We start from the raw sequence: 17788 nt of genomic DNA, 5'->3' as shown, positions 1-17788 counted from the left end.
GCTCTGCCAGGCCTCTACTGCAACAGTCTTCAGTTCCTGCTTGTTCCTGGGGCATTTTCCCTTCAGTTTTGTCTTCAGCAAGTGAAATGCATGCTCAATCGGATTCAGGTCAGGTGATTGACTTGGCCATTGCAAAACAGTCCACTTCTTTCCCTTCAAAAACTCTTTGGTTGCTTTTGCAGTATGCTTTAGGTCATTGTCCATCTGCACTGTGAAGCGCCGTCCAATGAGTTCTGAGGCACTTGGCTGAATATGAGCAGATAATATTGCCCGAAACACTTCAGAATTCATCGTGCTGCTTTTGTCAGCAGTCACATCATCAATAAATACAAGAGAACCAGTTCCACTGGCAGCCATACATGCCCACACCATGACACTTCCAGCACCATGCTTCACTGATGAGGTGGTATGCTTAGGATCATGAGCAGTTCCTTTCCGTCTCCATACTCTTCTCTTCCCATCACTCTGGTACAAGTTGATCTTGGCCTCATCTGTCCATAGGATGTTGTTCCAGAGCTGTGAAGGCTTTTTTAGATGTTGTTTGGCAAACTAATCTGGCCTTCCTGTTTTGGGGCTCACCAATGGTTTACATCTTGTGGTGAACCCTCTGTATTCACACTGGTGGAGTCTTCTCTTGATTGTTGACTTTGACACAGATACACCTACCTCCTGGAGAGTGTTCTTGATCTGGCCAACTGTTGTGAAGGGTGTTTTCTTCACCAGGGAAAGGATTCTTCGGTCATCCACCACAGTTGTTTTCCGTGATCTTTTGGTGTTGCTGAGCTCACTGGTGCATTCCTTCTTTTTGAGAATGTTCCAAACTGTTGTTTTGGCCACCCCTAATGTTTTTGCTATCACTCTGAAAGGTTTCTTTTGTTTTTTCAGCCTAATGATGGCTTGCTTCACTGATAGTGACAGCTCTTTGGATCTCATCTTGACAGTTGACAGCAACAGATTCCAAATGCAAATAGCACACTTGAAATGAACTCTGGACCTTTTATCTGCTCATTGTAATTGGGATAATGAGAGAATAACACACACCTGGCCATGGAACAGCTCAGAAGCCAATTGTCCCATTACTTTTGGTCCCTTAACAAGGGGGAGGCACATATGCAAACTGTTGTAGTTCCTACACCGTTCACCTGATTTGGATGTAAATACCCTCAAATAAAAGCTGACAGTCTGCAGTTAAAGCACGTCTTCTTCGTTTCATGATATCCATTGTGGTGGTGTATAGAGCCAGAAATGTTAGCATTGTGTCGATGTCCCAATATTTATGGACCTGACTGTATGTAGGATAGGTTGCCAGGCAGGCACTTTGGTGCATTTAGGGGTCAAATGTAGCAGTAACTGCTAATGCTTCCATTGAAGTAACCCTTTTATGCTAAACTGATGGCAGAGTAGAGGTTTCGAACATAACTTTTGGATGAACTGATGGGAAACTTAGGAAATTGGAATTGTTTTAATATGGAAGCAAACTGCTTTGGCCTTAACTGAGCTCTGACTGGCTGTTAGCCTATCAGTCCTGGGCCATTCAGGAAGTGAAGTTACTTGGAAATGAAGATGTGAATTTTGGCTAATTCTGATGCATCTCAAAACTATAATTACCAAATACACTTAAAATATCTGATAACTAGAAAGCTGTGGTCCAGCAAGTAAAATTTCCACATGAGCGATTCCTTATTGCTAGCATGGATTAGTGATTAGCAATGACGATGTCACAAAAAATTTATTAAATGTCTGAATGTTGGTAGCATGACCACAGATTCCAATCACCTGCTGATTTCAGGGGTCATTTCTGAAATCCTATCGAATTCTAATGCAGAGATGTCTAAAAATGCCCCAAAATACCTTTTTAATGCTTTTGGAAATCTCATTCAACAAAAACACATCCTAAATGCTTCTCATTTTAATGTGTTTGCTTTAAAGCCATCCAGAACGTCTTTAAAGTGTTAGATTGGCTTGGCCGGTACCGAGCAGCTGGGCTTCTGGCCATCTGAGGTCAAATCTCAGACCTCAAACCTCTATAACTAGCAATCTGTGCCACTCTGGAATGCACAACAAGACAAATCCAACCTCCAGTGGCTGCATATCAGCATCTCCACCGGACAAACGCAGAGTCGCAGCACACATTTCTTGGATAAAGTGGGTGAAGAAAACAAATGATGCCACACTTTTTCATGTTTATATCATCTCCAAGGAAACCCACCCACAGCTAGAATGTTTAAGTGTTGTCAGGAGCGCTGGAGTTTATTCCAGAAAGCAGCTCAGATTTGGCTGAATCACAAACACAGACGCTGTCCTCTGGCGCGGTCGTCCCTTGGACAAGCGTGGGCGACTCTCAGCTGATGTCCATCGCAGGACTCGAGGAGTCTTTTTCTACTTCTGTGGCGACAGAGAAGATTTCCTCCAGTCTGCCGTATAACGTCGTCATGGTCACAGGGATGGACATGCAACTAGAGCCGAGACGAATTAAGAATATCATTTGAAAAGCTCTGAAACCATAAAAGAGTTAATTTATGATACAAAAATAAAAAAAAACCTGTTCATAACTGTGGAGATGTGTTCATCCAGCGACAGGTCACATATTCCTACACCAAACAGCTTGCACGTGATCTGACGTGGGTTGGGAACGCTCACCATCACTGTAGAGACGAAGGAGATCATGATGCTCCATCACCTACTGGTGCACTACAACTCTAGCTGGACTAAGGGATGGTTCAGATTGTTTGAGATCTTTTTGATTTTCTTTCATCAGTTTTCTCCTCTGCAGATAGCTCTCTGAGCAGCCTCAGTTTAGAGAAATACTTTAGTTGTAATAAGATTGATAAGATAACAGCTAGTCAGACTACAGTAAAGACTGAAGTTGATCATGACCATGTTTGGTTTTTTTATGGACTAAATATCTCATGAGCCTCTGAATGGATTATTAATGAGTCTTACATCACCAGATCTAAAGCCACAATTTGTTACAGTTTGTTTGGGATTCAAGATGGCCGCCATAGCCAATCGACCTTCCCAAACACAAAATGGCTACAACTCAGTCATTTTTAACCCTCCCACTGTCCTAATGGGTGTGACCCCGCGAGGAAAGTTGACCATTGAGCAGGGTTGATGGTTTATCCCTTGGGCTTTCCTCGCGGGGTCACACCCATTAGGACAGTGGGGGGGGGGGGGGGGGGGGGGGGGGTTTAAAGACACTAAGTTTAAATGTGACATTTATGTAGCTGAAAGCCATTAACAACATGTACTCCGAGTGCTAACGGTGCTACAGCTAACTATAGATTTGTGTGTAAATGACAGATTTTTGAGACTGGTTTAATCTCAGTAAAACAAAAATAATCTACATAAAACAGGTGCTCACAGACAGCGAGGGAGTCAGCGTGGGGTCGGTGGAAGGTCACCGAAAAGCTGGTAGAAGACTCTGGGAGGACTTCATAAGGCAGGTCACCAATCTCACCTGAAGGGATCCGCATCAGTAAAGTGAAACACAAATAAAAGGACATCAGCAGCCTAGCATATTTTGTTAACATCACACCTGGACTGGAGCGCCGGCCGGAGGTGCAGGTCCTCAGCAGGGTGTTAATGGCACACTGATGGCGCAGCAGCTCCAGCAGAGATGGGATGTGGGCTGGTTGAGTGAAGGGAACCCTGTCCACTAAGACTGCTTTCTGTGTGGGTACATCCCACGCAGCTTCAGGGAAAATGCAACTGTGCATCGGGCCGCCAGGAGAGGGCTGGAAAAACGAGTACTGAATAACTAAAACTGTAGAATTAAGTTTATTAAATAGTCAATGCATACTCATACCACTGTAAAAATCTCCTTCCAGCATGCATTTGGTGATCTTACAAGCAGCTGGGGTAAGGGTGACCCCTGCAGGTGAGCATCAGGTACAGCAATATCTATATGACAGGAGCATCAGTGTAAAAATATGTTTGTTACTACATTTGAACCTGCAAAAATAGTTTAACCTGTTATTTGTCTGAGCTTCTCAACAAAAGGCATCATCAGAGGGATTGGTGGCTGCAGCCTGAGCAAGAAGCAGGCAGGGAACGTCTCATTCTGCACCTCACTGAGCGGAGCAAACACAGGACAGCTGCCCCATGCAGGACAGATTTACTGTTAGCTCCAGCGGCTGTGCGAAAGACTCGCTGAAATGAAAAAAGTCCAGCTGAGTGAGAGATTAAAACACTAAAACACCAACCCCTGGGGATCCAGTGCAGGAGGCTGCAGGATGACAGACGCCATTGGAAGTTTAAGAGTCACGTTGCTGAGGCCAACTGTAACTTGGGCTGCCTGGATGCCTGGTTCCAAATCAGCTTTATAAAAACATGAACAGAAAATCACAATTCAACTGCAAGAAAAAGGTTGAATGTGTCTTTTTTAAAGCAACACTAAAGAGTTTTTAACACTTTAAGCTATTGCTTTCAAACTGCTTATAGTAGGTATTGAGCTAGAAACTTGAGCAGCTTCACGGACAACACTCTGTAGTCCTCTGGTGACCAGAAACTGGACTTAGGTTTATGGTTTGGGTAGGAACACTTGTGGGTGGCCTCTACCTGTTTTATAGCAATAGCTGTTTACTGTCAGTAGCTAATGTAAAAGCTAGCAGTTAGCTTGTTTTAGTTCGCAGACAAGTCAGAGGAAGAAGAATTTGGTGGGGTTTTAAGAAAGTAAAGTCTGTGGAGGCGAAGAAAAGAGCTAAAACCAGGGTGAACAATGGCGCCTATCGTTTGAGGGTGGTAAAGGAGGCTACGAAATCAGACTGATGGTGACCTGGCATTGTTGCTACTAGACTTGTAATATTTATAGTCCAACAGTGTGGATCTTTTCACTTCATAGGTTATTCATGATCAAGCTAGCATTAGCTTGTGTTAGCATTAGCTTGTTGTTACCACTAGCTAGAGCAGGCTTGCTTACGACCGTTAGCGTTCAGCATTAAACCAGTAGGGAGAAGAAGGAAGAAACTTAATTAGTGTTGCTTTAAAGTTTGTTTCTTACATGAGTTGGAGGCTTTTAGGACATCAGTGGGCGGGGCGTAAAACTGGAGAGCCATAGAAAAATCTGGAATTTAAAAAAATACTTTAAATGTTTTATTTATAAATGCATACTTGGCTAATTTATCGCTGTACCTTCCTTTCCTGTGATTAAAAGGCCAACCTTGCCGTAGTTGATCAAATCCATTTGGGAGTCAAATTGTTTAGATTCCCTGATTGCAAAAACAAATAATTAAATTCCAATTATTTTGCCTTTAAAATAGTAAAATATTTACCTACTTTTGCAAGTCTGATATTAATTGCAGGTCTTTCCAGAGATGCTGAAGTGACGTCAACAGTTTTAACTTCATTTCACTGGGAAAAAGTGACAAAAGCTGCTAAAGCCCCACAAGAGACTCAAATCAGAAAAAAAGAACTAAATAATATTTTAATAGTGGATACATACTTGTCTCCGGGGATGTCATACTGGGTAAACAGGCATCTCAACCTCACGGAGAAATCTGCAAAATTTTGGGACCTTTGAAATGAAACAGTCTGGATTTTAGGACGTTTTAGGTCAGACTCCCTGGTCCATCGCTCTGCACTGAAGCTCCTCATGTTTAGTCAGTTTTCTTTCTTTGGAGAGTGATCTTTTTTTCAGAATAAAAGCAGCAGATGTGCAACTTATCCCAGCTCTAAAAACTATTTTGTTAAATGAAGATTCGAGAATTACCCAACAAAAAGGTGAGGACAGTTTATTTGTGCCATTAACCACCACCGGTGCAGCCATTTTTCCTTTTTGCATAATTTTCCTGCAGCAAATCTCAGAAACATAAACGTCTAATAGGAATTAAGACAACTACCTCTCACCTCAGCAGATGCAGAAGGAACTTGCTGGACTATTGGGGGGGAAATGCATAAAATTATCACAAATATCAAAAGAAAGTGGTGCTTAGAGTGCTTATTGGAGACATACAGCAGGAGGTTCTCCATGTGGAGCCACCTTCACCTCCTGCACTTCACCACATGGCAGCAGCAACACCTCCACATAAAACAGGTCAGCTGTCAGGTAGCAGGTGGACTCGGTGATGTGGAAGCCCATCCTTTAGAATGCAGATAGATCATTTTACGACACAGATCTAGTTTAGTAAAAGAACAGCAGAGAACAGTGAATTCTACCCTTGTTGCTTGGCTATCATCTCCAACCGTGACATGATGGTGCTCAGAGAGGAAGCTGGAACACCAGAACAAAAACCATCAGATCCATGCTCTCAGACACGTGATGCGAACGTGTGTTTGTTTACCATGAAGCACCTTCTGGATTCTTTCCAGAGCTCTAACAAGAGGTTCACAAGGTTTGGACTCATCTCTGGATTTCTCCTGTTGTGAGACAAAAAAGGAGTTAAAACGCCAACAAAGGGCTGGTTGTACTGCAGTGAGAGGCTTGTGTCAACAGCCTGCCCGTGCCACCGTGGAACACAAAGCTGCGTGACACCATGGCAAAGAGAAATATTGACACTGAGACGCTTTAAACCTTTCTGGGTCCATCAGCGCCAACTAGCCAATGCAGCATTATCCCATCGGACCACACATCACTCCAGACCACAGAATAATCACGCTTCCCAACCGGACTCCAGAGACTAGCCACTGCCAAGCTCCACTTTAGATTAATCCACAAGCATTATCTACTCTGCTGCTCCACCCGTGACTAATCTAAAGAAAACTAACTCACTCTTTTTTTCACAGTCTCAGCCTTGCAGTGTTAACATGCACCATCTGAACTCTGAAATCTACACAAAATGTAAACTTGTGTTCACCCAGACAGCAGAAATCTGCATTTAGAGCTAGAACAAGGCCAGAATAAATGCAAACGTTGCAGGAAGAAATAAAAAGTTCAAGAAAAGTGTCAAACCGCTGTGTTTCTCTATTTTGAAACAAAGACTCGTGTGTTCCAGTATGAATGATCTAACTGGACCACATGAGCACAAAGGGTACAAATTCACAGCTGATCTCCCAGTCTAGGTCACAGTTTAGCAAAGAAAAATATCTAATCTGATCTTTTGTAGGTGATTTATCCATAAATTTCACATTATATGGAAAATTCTGCAGTTATTTGCAGCAGAAAGGAGATGAAGCTAGTCGATATACTTCTGGGTGGAATGTATTATTAAATCAATAAATGTGTTTTGTCCTCATGAGCTCCTGTAGAAGTAAACACTGTGTCTAATATGGCGCCACCCAGATACTTAGACCTGCTCTCATGTATTTTAGACCCGATTTTTATGGTTACATTTTAAAAAGCCACCAATATTTTACAACAACTGAGCGTCATTTAATTCATTTTCAACAATATTTCAATTGAGATTTCCAGAGATTAATGGTAAAACCTACACATTCTTATGTCCCAGCACTTTAGGTCAATCAAAACAAATCCATTTCTCCAAACTGAGGTTGTTCAGAGCCATCTTCAACAGGTAAGATGTTTATTAAAAACCGGTCCACTGGACCACACTTCAACGTGTGAATTGAGTTTTGTTGAGATGCACGTTTGTCTCACCATGCATCTTCGAACCAGCTGAAAAGTATCATTCCAAGTCTTCTCTGCGAACTTAGTGTGCAGGTTGGAAATTATGGCGTCCTTCATCACTTAACAAAAGAAAGACAATCAAATAATTCCATCAAAAATGAAGTTGTGTATTTGGCTGTAACCGTAAAACGTACAGTAAATTTGTATTAAAATTTTAAACAAAAACACGAATTTTAAATTCCTTAGCTGCTCACGTGCCATCATCATACTTATTATTCAGTCATATGCTATGTGTTTTCGGTTTTCTATGCACCAGGCGGGTTACCACGAGATTATTTTATCGTTATTTTGTGAAAATCGGAGTTAAACGGACTGTTGTCTGGTTGTCTCCGACGGGCGGGCGTTGTCAGACGGAGCCAAGCCCACAGGACGCTCAGTCAGTCTGCTGCTAACAGTCCCTTGAGTTAGCCACGAAGCTAGCCATGAGCTAACTAACAGCTAGCTATTTTTATTTCTCCGCCTCGATTTAAGCTTTCTTGAAACAGGTAGGTGGTTTTTCGCGCAAATGAAGAGCTTTCAATTGTGCGTGCTAGTCACGCTTTTACGTTTTTAACGTGGTTATGTTGTAGTTAGCTACTTGCTTGGCTTTAGCTGTGGTGCTAGCTTGCTGCTGAATTTGAGAGCATCGACCGAGCATCTGTTGCTGGAATTTGTCAAAAATTGGGATTTCAGACGTTTTCGGAGCCGCTACAATTAGGCTGACCTCCCTCAGCTGCTCATTACAAATCAGGTGACGTTTACCTGCTGGCTTGTTGGGTTTGGTTAGCCTTTTAGCCACATAGCCCACTTAGTCTACCACTGTGGCTAGATTAATAACAGTTAAAATGTAAACCTGGTAACGAGTTAACGCTGACGTGATGATTACTGCTATTTATGACTTCTTCCTATTTACTGTAAGAATTTGGATACAGCTCTCAGTCTGCTAAGTTAGCATCGAAAAAACCCCACCGAGCTTTTGTCGTTATTTATGTGCAATGTAATGATTCACAGATTATTTTTTTTACAGGTTTGGTCACGCTGTGGTCCGTGTAGTCTCTTTACTTTCATCTGCCCTCTTCCTAACATGAGTTTTGTATCGTGACGGTGCAGCTTTGTCAAGAAATGATCTAAATTTAAACACATTATGAATGATCGCCTTCATTTCCACCCATGTTCTTATTGTATGTCCAGATTAATTTAGTTAAAAGAGCCTCACCAATCGTTGTATTGACTTCCAGGGTATAGATTTCTACGTTAATTTGGCTAATGAACTATTGGCATCATTCCCTTATTTATCCCCAGAGGTCTGCCTGGCCTGGGTAGGAAACATACTTTTCTGGACATCCTGCTTCTGTCATGGTGGTTGTGGGTCGTTCGTACTGACAATCTGACCTCTAAATAACTGTAGCATGTGTCCGAGTTGACTCAACGCTGTCAAAGAAAGGGAAACACCACCAGGTCTTACGATTCCTCATGACTTGCTGCTCATCACACGGCTATAGTCGGATTGTTTGATTTGAAATGAAGCAGTTTGTAATTTACATAAAAGAGCATTTAGGGCAGCAGTAGTTCAGGTGGTAGAGCGGGTTGCCTCATGATCGGAGGGTCATGGGTCTGATTCCAGCTCCCGCCAGGGGTATTCTGCTGTTGTGTCCTTGGGCAAGACACTTCACCCATCTTGCCTGTGTTGGTGGTGGTCAGAGGGGCAGACAGCGCCAAATGGCAGCCTTGCCTCTGTCAGGCCGCTCCAGGGCGGCTGTGGCTACATAGTAGCTTACCATCACTGGCAGTGTGTGAATTATTATTATTATTATTTTAAATCAGATGCTTATTTTGACAGCGTTTGTTAGGAAAAGGAGTCTAGTTCCGTCCTCTCCTACAATTATTATTCAGACCACAGGATTTGTTTCAGCGTCCACCTAAAATGATGAACAACTATGTTTTTTTCTTTTCCTGCGCTGCTTCCAGCCTGAAAATGACTTCTAACGTTTTCATCTTTGCAAAAAGAGATTTTTCTGCGTTGATTGAGTTTAAACCTGTGGATTATAAGATTTTCGGCCAACAGAGTTGTCCATCATTAGAAATTCTCTAATCCAACCTGTGAAAGACTCCTTTTATGCCTGCGTAACACAGCTGTGCTCAAGCACTTTTTCTACATTAACTCATTCACTGCCAGCTGTTTCCTGATCGCTAACGGCCTTCGCTGCCAGCGTTTCTCACCATTTTTACTGTTTTTTAAGAGTCACAGAACGTTGCGCGCTAGGATGATGTCGACGCCTAAACAACAGAAACAGAGGAGACTCACCTCTTACATCAGGAAGAATCCGTGTGTTTCCAGCGTTATCCGTTCTTTCATAATCCGTTGTTGAATTGTGATCGGCGGAAGCTTTTCCGGTTCGCGCCTCACTTTTTTAACAGGAACGGCCCAAAACGATCTCCTAATTACATGGATGATTTGCTACCTGATCATGTGACGTCTGGCGTATGTGGATGAAGATCGGCTTCAGGGCTGAGATGTTTGTTCTCTCAGCGCGGGGGCTCGTTCTGATGCTCAAACAGTAAAAAAATGCAAATGACGACTTTAGTCGTCACTGGCAGTGAATGAGTTAATATTGCATTTCAAAGAGGAAAATGTGAGGAATGAAGGGGGGGGGGGAATCATATTTTTAATCTATCTGTTGTGTTCCTGCACCACATTTGTTGTAAAACAACTTTCTCCTGTCGATTTACCTGCTGAAATTAAATGCAGGTTTTGGAATTCATGATGCAAATTCCCTCTCTCTCTCTTTCATTCAACCCCCACAGGAGTCTTCATTGAGCCTTTTGCTTCACCTGGAATCCTCTCACCTCTTCACCATTCCTCCCATCACCTTGAGCTTTCTCCCCCCGACACGCGCATCAACGCAGAGTCATGGCAGCTGCGAAGCCAAAAGGACAGAACTCACTAGCTCTTCACAAAGTGATCATGGTGGGCAGTGGAGGAGTGGGGAAGTCCGCCCTCACCCTCCAGTTCATGTATGACGAGGTCAGTGCATCGCAGTGGTGAATGAATGATTTACTCATTTTAGGCCTTTTCATCTTAACTGCTGATGTTTCTTTGAAGTTTGTGGAGGACTATGAGCCCACTAAAGCAGACAGCTACAGGAAGAAAGTGGTGCTGGACGGGGAGGAGGTGCAGATTGACATCCTCGACACGGCTGGCCAAGAGGACTACGCAGCCATCCGGGATAACTACTTCCGTAGCGGAGAGGGCTTCCTCTGCGTGTTTTCCATCACAGAACTGGAGTCGTTCGCAGCAACAGTAGATTTCAGGTACATTTTATAATTATGTTACAGTCAATCCTCTCACTGACTCGTGATCTGAAAGCAGTAGAAGCTGGTGCTTAACCCCAGCAGTCATTAGGTGAGGGGGGGGGGGGGGGGCATCCTAGACAGATCTCTAGTCCACCACAGAGACGAACAACCCCTCACTCACTCTTAGGAACAAGATGAAGTCTAATTAACCTGAAGTAAACGTTTTTTTTTTGTCCGTGTGAAAAAACCCGCACATGCTAACTCCGCTTAGGAATGTTGCTGCTGGGATTCAAACCTGCAACCTTCCTGTGGAGAGGCTACAGTGCTATCAGCAGTGCCACCGTGCAGCCATCTGCTTTTATCCAATGATTCATTAATTACTGCAGAACAATCATCACTTTCAAATCCAGCTCTGTCTACTGCCCCCTGGTGGAGGATCTACGGGTGCATCAAAATGAAATCCCTTCAAGTTTTATCAGCTGTTCTAAACCAAACCACCTACAGAGCTTTGTTTCTATCCATCGTCTCTGTTTTGCAGAGAGCAGATTCTGCGAGTGAAGGAGGATGAGAACGTGCCCTTCCTCCTGGTGGGTAACAAGTCGGACTTGGACGACCGGCGGCAGGTGAGCGCGGACGAAGCCAAGGCCCGCGCTGAGCAGTGGGGGGTGTGCTACGTGGAGACTTCTGCCAAAACCCGCGCCAATGTTGACAAGGTTTGTTGGCACACCTGTTACAGTCGCCCCACCGTGTTTACCTGGAGCAAATAGAACAAGATTTTATTTTGTTTATTTCTGTCCAGGTGTTTTTTGACCTGATGAGAGAGATCCGAGCGAGGAAAATGGAAGACAGCAAAGAAAAGAACGGGAAGAAGAAAAGTAAAAGTTTGGCTAAGAGAATTAGAGAGAGATGCTGTATTTTATAGTGAAGTTCTGCAGGTTAGCTGCTTGTGTACATATACATTTCTCAGACTTTTGCATTTATTTTGTGCCCATACCTGAACACCACTTCCTGTTTCTGGCTAACAGGACATCCGTGTCAGGAAGTAGTAAAGACGGCACTCCATCCACCATTTATAACTCTAACTTTTTATGTGCTGACACTCCAAATAATTTAGGATTCAAATACTCTTTTTATTTTATTATTATTATTTTTTTAAACTCTGACAACATATTGGGGCCGTCTTTGATTTAAAAGAAATTAAATATGGATATAGAGCTGAGGGAATGAAATCCTAGAAGAAATGTAGAGATTAATGTCATATTTACATAGAAACACAAAAATACAATTATTGTTCTTGAAAGTCCTTCATTTGCAAGGAAAAGTGTGAAAATGTCCTTATCTAAAACACACAAATTTACAAAAATAAAACTGATATTGACATTTTAAAGTTAGAAATTTGTGAAAAAAAAAATATAGGGAAGTGAATTTACTGAAACACTTAAAGTGGCAGTGTGTAGTATCCTGGCACTAGGGGGCAGTACATACATTTCGGGGTAATTTTACAACATATCGCCATGACTGTCGCTGGTTTAAAAAAAACATTACAGTAAATGTCGTTACCTGCGGAGAAGAAAGCATGCAACCTCGGCGTGGCTCCTCAGACTTTGATGATCCTTCAGTTAATTCCATCAAAGGAATGCTGATGCTAGATTTCTGGCGCTGTAGTTTCCGGAACTGCTTGAGTTCTGCGCCTGCTGATGACATCATCTTATTACGGCAATACCACTCGGCCAAAATGTATTTCATTTCTTTTTTTATTCTGTTCTTTCATGCATGTTTTGGAAAGAGTTCAGCAGTTTTGTTATTAAATTCATGTTTCTTACTGCTTAAATGATTTTGAACGTGGTAATGTAACTTCCATAAGCCGTTCTTCCAGCCAATCATCTGGTGTGATGTCATCGACAGGCGCAGGACCCCAAGCTGGCCAGAAGGAAACATGGCATCTAATATGGCGTCCCCCTTTAGACCTGATTTTGATGGTTATGTGGTACGAAGCCACCAATATTTTTCAACGATTGGACATTATTTTATTCATTTTCAATGTTTCGATGGATCTTTCCAGATTAACGGTAAAAACTGCACATTGTCCCTTTAAATTGATCATTAACTTAAAAATTCCCAAGAATAAAGTAGAAAATTAAAAGAATGTCCAGATATTCTTAAAGTGTTAAATTTATGGTTAAAAACAAACATCTACCAGTTCTAGTTTTGTACTTTTAGACTTTTGTTATTAAATTAGTATTTTCTTCATGCAAACAAACAAAAAAAAAACAGTAGGCACTGGTCATTTTTTTAAATTAAAATATTTTATTAATCTCAGCATTTCTGCAACTTATCTAGGAGTTTAACCCCCCTGCTACGTTCCGCTCCTGTTCTATTTAAACTACAACGGCCCTTAGATCCCATCATACATCAGTGCCCCGAAGCTCCTAAATGAACCTTTCATTGTAACGCTTGTTGTTTATAAAGTACTCAGACTGCAGGTTGAGTTCAAGTAAAAATAACTTTAAATGGAAGAAGATAGGAGGAAAGCCCTGAATCCATTTAATGAATTTAACATCTTTGTAGGAAAAGCAAACCGACCACAGGTCCCTATTTGCCACAGAAGAAAAAATGAAAGTTTATCTGAACCTGGGGAGGATTTTTTCTTTATTTAAACATTTCATTATCCAAACCAGAGCTGAAATTTGATGCCATTCCTTCCTGTTTTACTCCTGGAAATGTTCTTGAGCACTATATTAGTCTGCAAAGGGTCATTTTTCTTTTTTCTTGGATTATAGAAATATGGGTATTCCCCCCCCCCCCTTTTCTCAGTCACTTCCGAAAATGCACAAACCACATCGAACCCTTAAAGCCGAGAAGGATTTTAGCAACACCTGAACTTGTTACTGGCCTCCTAGCTTCTAAAGGCCGGGCTAATGGCTGCCGTTGCCTTCTGCTGTGACTGAGGAATCCCTGGTGCTCTGATAAGAGGAGATTCCAGAAACACTACGTCTTTTCTACGTGAAGTTCTGACACTTACGATGAAACTAATGGCTTCCAGATGTGGTCCTATGTGGTTTTAAACTCAATACTTTTATTATTTAGGAATAAAATGGATGAGCTGTCAGTCACCAAAGAAAACTGCTCACAAATAAGTGACCAGTTCCTAATTCTGGTGAGTGAGAATAAAGAAATCAGCACTACGAAGTTTGAGTAGATAGAGTAAGCTAGCTTATCATGGGAGTGCAACTAAACAGGGTTACGGGGGCTTTAGGAATTCCTGTGGGATGTGAAACTGGATAATCCCCACTCACTCATCCTGTAATCCTGGACGGCCAGTGCTTCAGTTTAATTTTATTCCTTTTGCTACATTTGGTGCCAGGCTGTGTTATAATAATGAAAATCGTGTGCTTGTTTTTATTTTTGTTCTTTGTAGCTGAATCGTTTCAGAGGTGAGATGAAGGTAAAACAGTGTGACAGTTTTCAAAAGCTTCAGTGAAAATTTCCCCTTAAATCTTAGTTTTACTGAGACACTTTGAAACGATGGTTTTGTGTAATATTAATAGCCAGACAGAGTTGAAGATCCACACTAATCAGTCTTCAAGAGTAAAGATGAGGAGTCTATGCAAAGTGGAAATGTGAAACCGTGGAATATTTCAGAGCACCGTCCTTGTTTTAAAATCTGCCTTTTAAAGAGGCAAGTCTTCATAGACGCGCCACAACTCGGATGCATTTAACGGGTTTTTCAGCCAGTTTAGCGTCTGTTTCTGTGTAAAAGTTTTAAGTAATTACTTCGAGCTTCATGGATGGCCTCTGATTTGACCTTGAAGACTCTTAAAAAATATTTTGTCTTTTGGGCCAAGGTTCCTAGAGTTCTGCTTGTGGGTTTCAGGTTTACGAATATTTATCGGGATAATTAGAATAGTAATGTCTCTTTCCACTGCCTGAACTTCTGGATAACTTTACCGGACTTTCCTGGCATGGCCTTTCCGACTAGAAAGGATTTTCTGGGCTGTTTCAGGGACCAGTCGAGTACCTGAACTGGGATATGTACTCAGAACTCACCCTGTTGAATCACTGGGCGAAAATACGCCAGACCCCCCCCACTCCGTAATTCTCAGTGCTTTGTGGTCTTCAACGAAGCGTAGTAAAAAAACATTACTTCTGGTTAGTGATGCACCGATATGAAAATTTTTGGCCGATACCGATATCCAATGTTAAGATCACAGTTATGGCCAATAACCGGTATTTGCAGATACCGATATACTGACATTAATGCTTCTAAAATAATCAGATTTTGTCTAAAATGAAAATTATTAAAGCTGAATTTATGTTATTATGTACACACAACGCACACATTTATGCTTCTGAGATGATTTCATTCACTGTTCACATGACTAAACAAATACTAACCCACCCCACCCCGGTCCCGTCTGTGACAGTCTGCCGTTTGCGGATTCCAGAAAGTTTTGCATTTTTATTTTGGCAAGTTAAGATAAAAAGCCAACTTGTTGTTTTGTCAAACCGTAACCCCATCTGTAATGTGTCGTGCTTTTGCACGCACTCGTCAACAAAGTCCTGAAAGCTTCCTGGATGTTCTATAGTGGAAACGCAGCTGTCGAAATGCAATCAGGGGCCAAACAAAATCACTCAGAGGGCCATCAAATCCCAAAGACATGCTATTTCTCAGAGCAGAGGCTGTTCAGGAAGCCATCTTTGGATGGTAATTACTTTTCTTTTTTTTACACTCCTAATGGCTGAAATGTCCCTCAGATAGCTCCCAGAAAACACTGACCATAAAAGTTAATGCCCAAACTGTTCAGGCTCTTCCTAACTGAACGAAAACATATTTGACGTTGACCAAAAAGCACACGGGAGAGTCAAGCTCAGACAAAAGGAGGCCAAACCTGAAACGCTTGGACGCCTTTGACAGAGCACACGGAAAGCCGTTTCAGTCATTCTAAGGGCTAACCCTCGCTGATCCTACCCTCCCACAAGTTAAAGTGACAGAAACTGAGGATCTTAATGTGGTCTGAGCGGCTTTAGGTTATATTAACAGCTGTGTGTCTTCATCACAGCAGCTTACTGATCACCATCGTGCTCGCTTGCTGTAACAACACCTTCATTTGTTTTTATAGGAAATTAATTATTTTTGCTTTATTCTCATGTAAAAAATGAGGTCATAAACTTGACGGCCCAAATATTTTCAACATCTGTGTGAAAGCTACGAGCAAACTGTCTAACTGAATGTCCAAATAACTAGTTCTGCCTTTTATAATAATACTACGGAATAAAGCTAAACATCTCTGCCCTTATAGCCGGATGGGTGTATGTTTGCCATGAGTTCAATGTTTCCTCCATGTTTACTTAATTTGAGCATAACCACTAACGTAGCCTGTTTGTGAATGCAAGAGGTCGAGCTTACATTTCAGTTAGTTTTTGTGAGTTATTTGGAAATGGCAAATAAACTGGATATTACTAATAATATTACGCTAAGTGTCTGGGTACTTTTTTCACTCAACAGGTTAATCTTTACAGAAAGAATTCTTTTTTAGCCAAACGGAGTTTTACAACCTCGTGACTTGACCTCAGGATCCATTTATGTTGTACCACTTCACAGTTTTACTGGCTTTTATTTTTCACTGATTGATTCAAGCTTAAAAAATGACTGATCTATTGTATTATAAGGTTATTAAAACAATTGTATAGTTATTGAAAGCATTTTATTAGGTCAATGTACAATATTGTATGTTGTATAAATACTCTATTGTATTTAAGGGGGTGAATTGTAAGTTTCCCTCTTTGAATATTCTCTGAAGAGCAGCAACCTAGGGGTCTAAAAACAACTCACATGAGCTGAAAACAAAGATTGTTCATCATGGTTTAGGGGAAGGATGCAGATAGCTGTCTCAGAGATTTCAGCTGTCTGCTGCCACAGTTAGGAACATATTGAGGAAATAGAAGACCACAGGCACATTTCAAGTGAAGGCTCCAAGTGGCAGACCAAGAAAAATCGCAGATGAACAGAATCGATGAACGGTGAGAAGAGTCAGACTCAACCCACAGACCAGCAACAAAGACCTACAGCATCATCTTGCTGCAGATCACGTCACTGTGCATTGTTCAACTATTCAACGCACTTTACACAAGGAGATGCTGTATGTGAGAGTGATGCAGAGGAAGCCTTTTTTTTCCCGCCCAGCACAAACGAGCCGCTTGAGGTATGCTAAAGCACATTTGGACAAGCCAGCTTCATTTTGGAATAAGGTGCTGTGGACTGATTAAACAAAATTGAGCTGTTTGGACAACAAGCGGCGTTATCCACGGAGGAAAGAGAACGCAGCATTCCAAGAAAAAATCCTACCTACAGTAAAACATGGTGGTGCCAAAATGATGCCTCACATAAGGAGGGCATTGCCATTGCCCCGGGGGTGCTGGGTGGGGTTGGGGGAAGGGGGGTGCTAGGGTAAACATCGCCCTAGGGTCGGCCCTGGTTATGAAGATATTATTACTTCTCTATTCCTATTATTAGGTGACTTCACCTACTGACAAGCTGTGTGACCACTAGCAACAATAAAAATGTGATTTTCTTTTAAAAAAAGTATACAATTGAAAAAAAAATATATAACATGATTCAGAGGGACTCAACTGATAAAATGATATGCATTACAACTCAAAGTTTGGGCACAAATGGGTTAACAAGGCTGCCCAAACTTTCACACCCCTCTTTAAGTGACATGCACTCACTGATGATGTCTTCCACTCTGGCAGATACAATGCACCCTGGTGGAGTTAGTTTATTTCTTCTTTCTAGTTTTTTTTTTTTTTTCATTTCAAATATGATTTCTTCTATACAGTGGGTACAGAAAGTATTCAGACCCTGCCAATTTTTCGCACTTTGTAACATTGCTGTCATTCCCCAAAATCAATTAAATTAATTTCTTCCTCATTAATACACACAGCACCCCA

At 41.8% G+C, this 17788-nt stretch overlaps 2 protein-coding genes across 10 annotated transcripts; one reads left to right on the top strand and one right to left on the bottom strand.

The window, feature by feature from the left end:
* Positions 1-1205: 1205 nt before the first annotated feature.
* med1l (mediator complex subunit 1-like) lies at positions 1206-8831 on the bottom strand. Of its 8 annotated transcripts, none has more exons than XM_070553093.1 (17): positions 8760-8831; positions 7535-7623; positions 6282-6357; positions 6157-6211; positions 5954-6080; positions 5848-5876; positions 5444-5515; positions 5278-5352; positions 5134-5210; positions 5003-5065; positions 4206-4320; positions 3973-4097; positions 3809-3903; positions 3539-3737; positions 3365-3460; positions 2554-2645; positions 1206-2456 (listed from the first exon to the last, which is right to left on the bottom strand). In XM_070553093.1, exons 2-17 carry the CDS (start codon positions 7619-7621, stop codon positions 2283-2285), a joined length of 1557 nt encoding a protein of 518 aa, XP_070409194.1. In that variant the 5' UTR covers positions 7622-7623; positions 8760-8831; the 3' UTR covers positions 1206-2282. The 8 variants fall into 8 exon arrangements, with proteins under 8 accessions (XP_070409194.1, XP_070409193.1, XP_070409190.1 ...); XM_070553092.1 differs by lacking the exon at positions 8760-8831 and adding an exon at positions 8306-8693; XM_070553089.1 differs by lacking the exon at positions 8760-8831 and adding an exon at positions 8146-8230.
* Positions 7912-16309, top strand: ralaa (v-ral simian leukemia viral oncogene homolog Aa (ras related)). Of its 2 annotated transcripts, none has more exons than XM_015954797.3 (5): positions 7912-8049; positions 10349-10568; positions 10647-10855; positions 11376-11550; positions 11637-16309. In XM_015954797.3, exons 2-5 carry the CDS (start codon positions 10455-10457, stop codon positions 11757-11759), a joined length of 621 nt encoding a protein of 206 aa, XP_015810283.1. In that variant the 5' UTR covers positions 7912-8049; positions 10349-10454; the 3' UTR covers positions 11760-16309. The 2 variants fall into 2 exon arrangements, with proteins under 2 accessions (XP_015810283.1, XP_054607382.1); XM_054751407.2 differs by lacking the exon at positions 7912-8049 and adding an exon at positions 8158-8294.
* The last annotated feature ends 1479 nt before the right edge of the window (positions 16310-17788 follow it).

The sequence above is a fragment of the Nothobranchius furzeri genome, chromosome 7 (genome assembly GCF_043380555.1).
Source record: "Nothobranchius furzeri strain GRZ-AD chromosome 7, NfurGRZ-RIMD1, whole genome shotgun sequence".
In the NCBI taxonomy this organism is placed as follows: domain Eukaryota; kingdom Metazoa; phylum Chordata; class Actinopteri; order Cyprinodontiformes; family Nothobranchiidae; genus Nothobranchius; species Nothobranchius furzeri.
The sequence above is the reverse complement of the archived record's forward strand: the minus strand, read 5'-3'. Positions and strand labels throughout refer to the sequence as shown.

Coding starts and splice junctions, on each gene's coding strand:
- ralaa (XM_015954797.3), top strand. CDS start 10,455: ATGGCAGCTGCGAAGCCAAAAGGACAGAACTCACTAGCTCTTCACAAA. Junction 10,569..10,646: donor TCCAGTTCATGTATGACGAG/GTCAGTGCATCG, acceptor GTTTCTTTGAAG/TTTGTGGAGGACTATGAGCC. Junction 10,856..11,375: donor GCAGCAACAGTAGATTTCAG/GTACATTTTATA, acceptor TCTGTTTTGCAG/AGAGCAGATTCTGCGAGTGA.
- med1l (XM_070553089.1), bottom strand. Junction 5,877..5,953: donor CACATGGAGAACCTCCTGCT/GTATGTCTCCAA, acceptor CCCCCCCAATAG/TCCAGCAAGTTCCTTCTGCA. Junction 5,516..5,847: donor TTCCTTCTGCATCTGCTGAG/GTGAGAGGTAGT, acceptor TTCATTTCAAAG/GTCCCAAAATTTTGCAGATT.